This window comes from Etheostoma spectabile, chromosome 13 (assembly GCF_008692095.1).
Source record: "Etheostoma spectabile isolate EspeVRDwgs_2016 chromosome 13, UIUC_Espe_1.0, whole genome shotgun sequence".
In the NCBI taxonomy this organism is placed as follows: Eukaryota; Metazoa; Chordata; class Actinopteri; order Perciformes; family Percidae; genus Etheostoma; species Etheostoma spectabile.
The window spans coordinates 17,136,381-17,140,081 of record NC_045745.1 but is presented as its reverse complement, the minus strand read 5'-3'; the positions used below and the strand labels follow the sequence as shown (position 1 = coordinate 17,140,081).

Genomic DNA, 3,701 nt, shown 5'->3' with positions numbered 1-3,701 from the left:
GAGAGAGAGAGAGAGAGAGAGAGAGGGGGATAGAGAGAGAGAGAGAGCGAGGGAGAGAGGGAGAGAGAGAGAGAGAGAGAGAGAGGAGTGAATGGAGGAGGATATTACTACTACTGCATGGACCGGTGCAGATGAGCAGCAAGTCACTCTCTGAAGCGCACACAGGAGCACAACAAAACCAACAGAAGCTGACGCGCAGACGCTGAACCATTATTTAATGGACGGATATTTTTTCCTTTCTCAGAAATGATAGGAAGCTTTCTGCTCAACAAGTAGGGTAACTATCACAGGGCTGGCACTTTGCACTGCACTTCAGTTTGCCTCTGGAGTGACTTTTTTTTTTTTATATATATATAAATATATATACTCTGATTCACCTTGCAGCCATTTGGAACAGGACGCACTAAATGATGCCGCAGTGGTCAGGTAAAAATAAATGAAAGGTTTTGTGCAAAGTCAGTATGGAGTGAAATGATCAGATTTCACCTGAATTATTCATGCAATTAAAATCTGTCCGCAGTAAAAATTAATATTAAAATTAAAATGTGTTCTTTACCATAGGCTTACTGAAACGCAGACTGAAATAGTTGGACTTTTTATTTCTACCTGTGAACGAAAACTAAGTGACAAAGGCTACAGACCTTTTCCAGACGGTCACCTCTAAAGGTCCGCGCAAAGTGCAGTGTGTGGAGAGCAGCATCTGCGCCAAATAAGGATTTAGATTAACTTACCTGAAGATCTGATTCTGTCAAACTTCTACTTATTCAAATGAATACTAAACATATAACCTGACCTCAAACTGCAATAATTCCATGTGAGAAATTTGAAATGCGACTTTCTCTTTATTAGTTTGATCCGTTTGGAATGCACTGACAGTTTATATTTAATGAATCTCCTAATTTGTGTACCACAATTAATTCATTTTAATTACAAAAACCGGCAGCTTTAACAGACGTGTCTTTATTGCTGGTTAATGCGCACATATAACAACAGTCTGGTGTGAGACCTCTTGCTGCTGACCTGGAAACCAGAGACAGACTTTAAAAAGGTAATAGACCCCCCTCCCCCCTTATCTTTTACACAACTTCCCTAACCTGAGACAATGTTTTTAGTCAGAATACTGGCTATCTTCCTCGTCATGACTAACACGTGGCTGCTCAGCCCGGTTCGCTCCGATGCACTCAGGCGGTACAAACGCGCCATGGCCCGGCGGGCAGACAATGAGCTCTCCAGGCTTGCAGGTGAACCCTGCACCGTCTCCGGCGTCTGGAGGTCCCAGCGGCAACCCCGCTCCCTCTCCCGGTCCCAACACCGCCCTCCAGCGGCTCGTCCGAGTACGCGCACGAGCCGGAGAGAGCTGTTCACTGTTAAGAGCGTTCCTGCGGTTTGTGCAGGAGGGTGTAAGTTTGACACCGGGGTTCACCGGGTCGCTCCGGTGGAGGAAAATAAGCGAGGCTGGGGCGACGCAGAGGGTGTAGCAGTAGGAGCAGGGAACGGATATGTTACGTTGCCTGGACAGTTCTTTGGAAAACGCGGGACAAATGACAAGAAAGAGACAAATTATGTTAGTGAAAACACCACGCAACAGCCCGGCATGTCTTTGCTTAGAGACGCCGGGCAGACCGTCTCCTCCTCGGGCCACGCGCAGTCTCCAGGCAACTCCCGCTCCAGGTTCACCCGCAGCCTCGGTGCCACGTTTTCTTACGAGGCAGACGGGAACTCGAGTTGGGAGAAAGTTTTCCCCGACAGTTCAACAGATTCCAGTGGGCTCCAGGTCCTCTACAGACTGCAGCAGGAAGATGGAGACAAGCAATTCTCGACCGGGACTCTGGAGGACAGTACCGAGGACTACTCCGGGGAGATGGAGGAGGCTGATACGCCTGACAACCTGCCCGTCAGGAGCTCCTCTTCCTGGGGGAATCCCGTGCCAAGGGTGCCCCCTTCCTGGATGACCGCCCTTTACTTCAGCGGACGTCGGGAGCAGCTGAAGGTGAAGCCGACTGCAGGGGTGGAGCTGCCGAGGGCCGAGTTCAGCGTGGAGCTGTGGGTGAAGCCTGAGGGAGGGCAGAGCAACCCTGCAGTCATAGCAGGTGGGTGAAAACTGATCATATCTGCATCATAGGCACTGATGTTTAGGAAATGGTGGAATGTAGTAACTAGGGCCTAAGTTGATCTAGCCTACTCAAGTAGTCTACTGATGGAGGCAGGACTATTGTACTTTACTTGAGTATTTCCATTGCATAAAGCTTTAAAGGCTAGCCTACAACTCTATCTCAGAGGAAAAGGTTGTAGGCTACTTTTTACTCCTCTACAGTTGTCTGACAGCTTTAGTTACTTTTCAGATTACATTTTTATAGGCTTCTTGTGTGGTATTGGTACTTTTACTTAAGTAAAGGATCTGAGTACTTCTTCCACCACCACTGTGTATAGGCAATACTCATCCTTGGGATTTCACAAAACTGAGATGCTAAAGATGAGTATTGATGAGTAGTGAAATCTCTGACAGTTGTAAGTCTTATGGCCACACACTTAGTTAGGGTTAGATGTCCCATGACAGTAATAGGGGAATACATTAATTCCTTGTTTTTTCTCCATCGTACTGTCTGAGAGCTTACTGATCTCAAGCTCTAGATCTGGCCCTCTGCCTGGTGGTTCTTTTAGTGTCTTTCCAGATATGTATATTTTGTCCTCCTTGGTTGACATGTTTGCCTATCAGTGTCAGTTAATCTCTTTAATTGCTTTATGGCGGATCAGACTCCAACCTTTTTCTGCTTGCCTAGGTGCTGGGCAGGTAGTGGAGCATCAGGTACAGTTTTAGAGGTTCTTTGGTGAAAAGAATGATAGCAGCAGTTGGAAACAAGGTTGATGAGAGCCGTGAGAGTGAACCCAAAACAGAAATGTTCCGAGCCAGAAAACCAAGAATTATGGGTCTGTATGTCATTGCAAACAGCTAGGCTGTACTATATTAAGTAACCGTAATAGCATTTGGGTTTGCCCATGTAACAGCAATATCTTGTTCTGTGTGGAGTTTGTGTTAAATGGTTTCTAAAAAAAAAAGAAGCCTTCTTTTAATGACAAAGGTCAAACAGAGTTTAACCAGGGGTTTGCTTCTACTGCAGACATGGTGACAGTGATGACAGAAATCCCAGTGATCAGGATTACATAATGACATTATGAGTGCTGAAACAATTAGATGAGTAATCGCTTTGTTTCTTGACAGAACTTTAATCCCAATTTTGTTAAACAATTATTAAGTCATTTATTTTGCAAAATTACCAAAATGTCTCTGGTTTCAGCTTTTCCAATGTGAGGTTTGGGTTTGGTGATGATTGTAAATTCTTAAAATGTTTCAAAAATGTGTTTGGGTTTTTGTGGAAAAAACAAGGCATTTTAAGATATCATGTTGGGCTCTGGGAAATTGTCAGGGACATACAAAGGGCATTAATAATTGTCAGTCAGACAATCAATAGTCATACATCAAATGAAAGACAGGTGTGCTTGCGAGTAGAACTAGACCAGGCCAATATATTGGCTGATATTAGCTCATTGCAGATATATTAATATCTAATGATGTATGATATGATGTATGTGTTGGGGTAAACGAGGATTAAAGAAAGAGGGTCATGGATCTGGATCATGGATCAAGATCTTCCAGATCTTCCAGCAAAACACCAGCCAGTATGTTTGAATTTTAGGACAAG

General features: G+C 44.6%; 1 protein-coding gene across 1 annotated transcript in view; it reads left to right on the top strand.

Annotated features, from left to right (window-relative positions):
• LOC116701031 (pappalysin-2) overlaps positions 1-3,701 on the top strand; it is a 105,115-nt gene that overhangs the window by 14,360 nt on the left and 87,054 nt on the right. The window contains exon 2 of the mRNA XM_032534568.1: positions 60-2,090. Within this exon, the coding sequence (XP_032390459.1) occupies positions 1,103-2,090 (988 nt within the window). The 5' untranslated portion in view covers positions 60-1,102. The remainder of the gene's footprint in view (positions 1-59; positions 2,091-3,701) is intronic.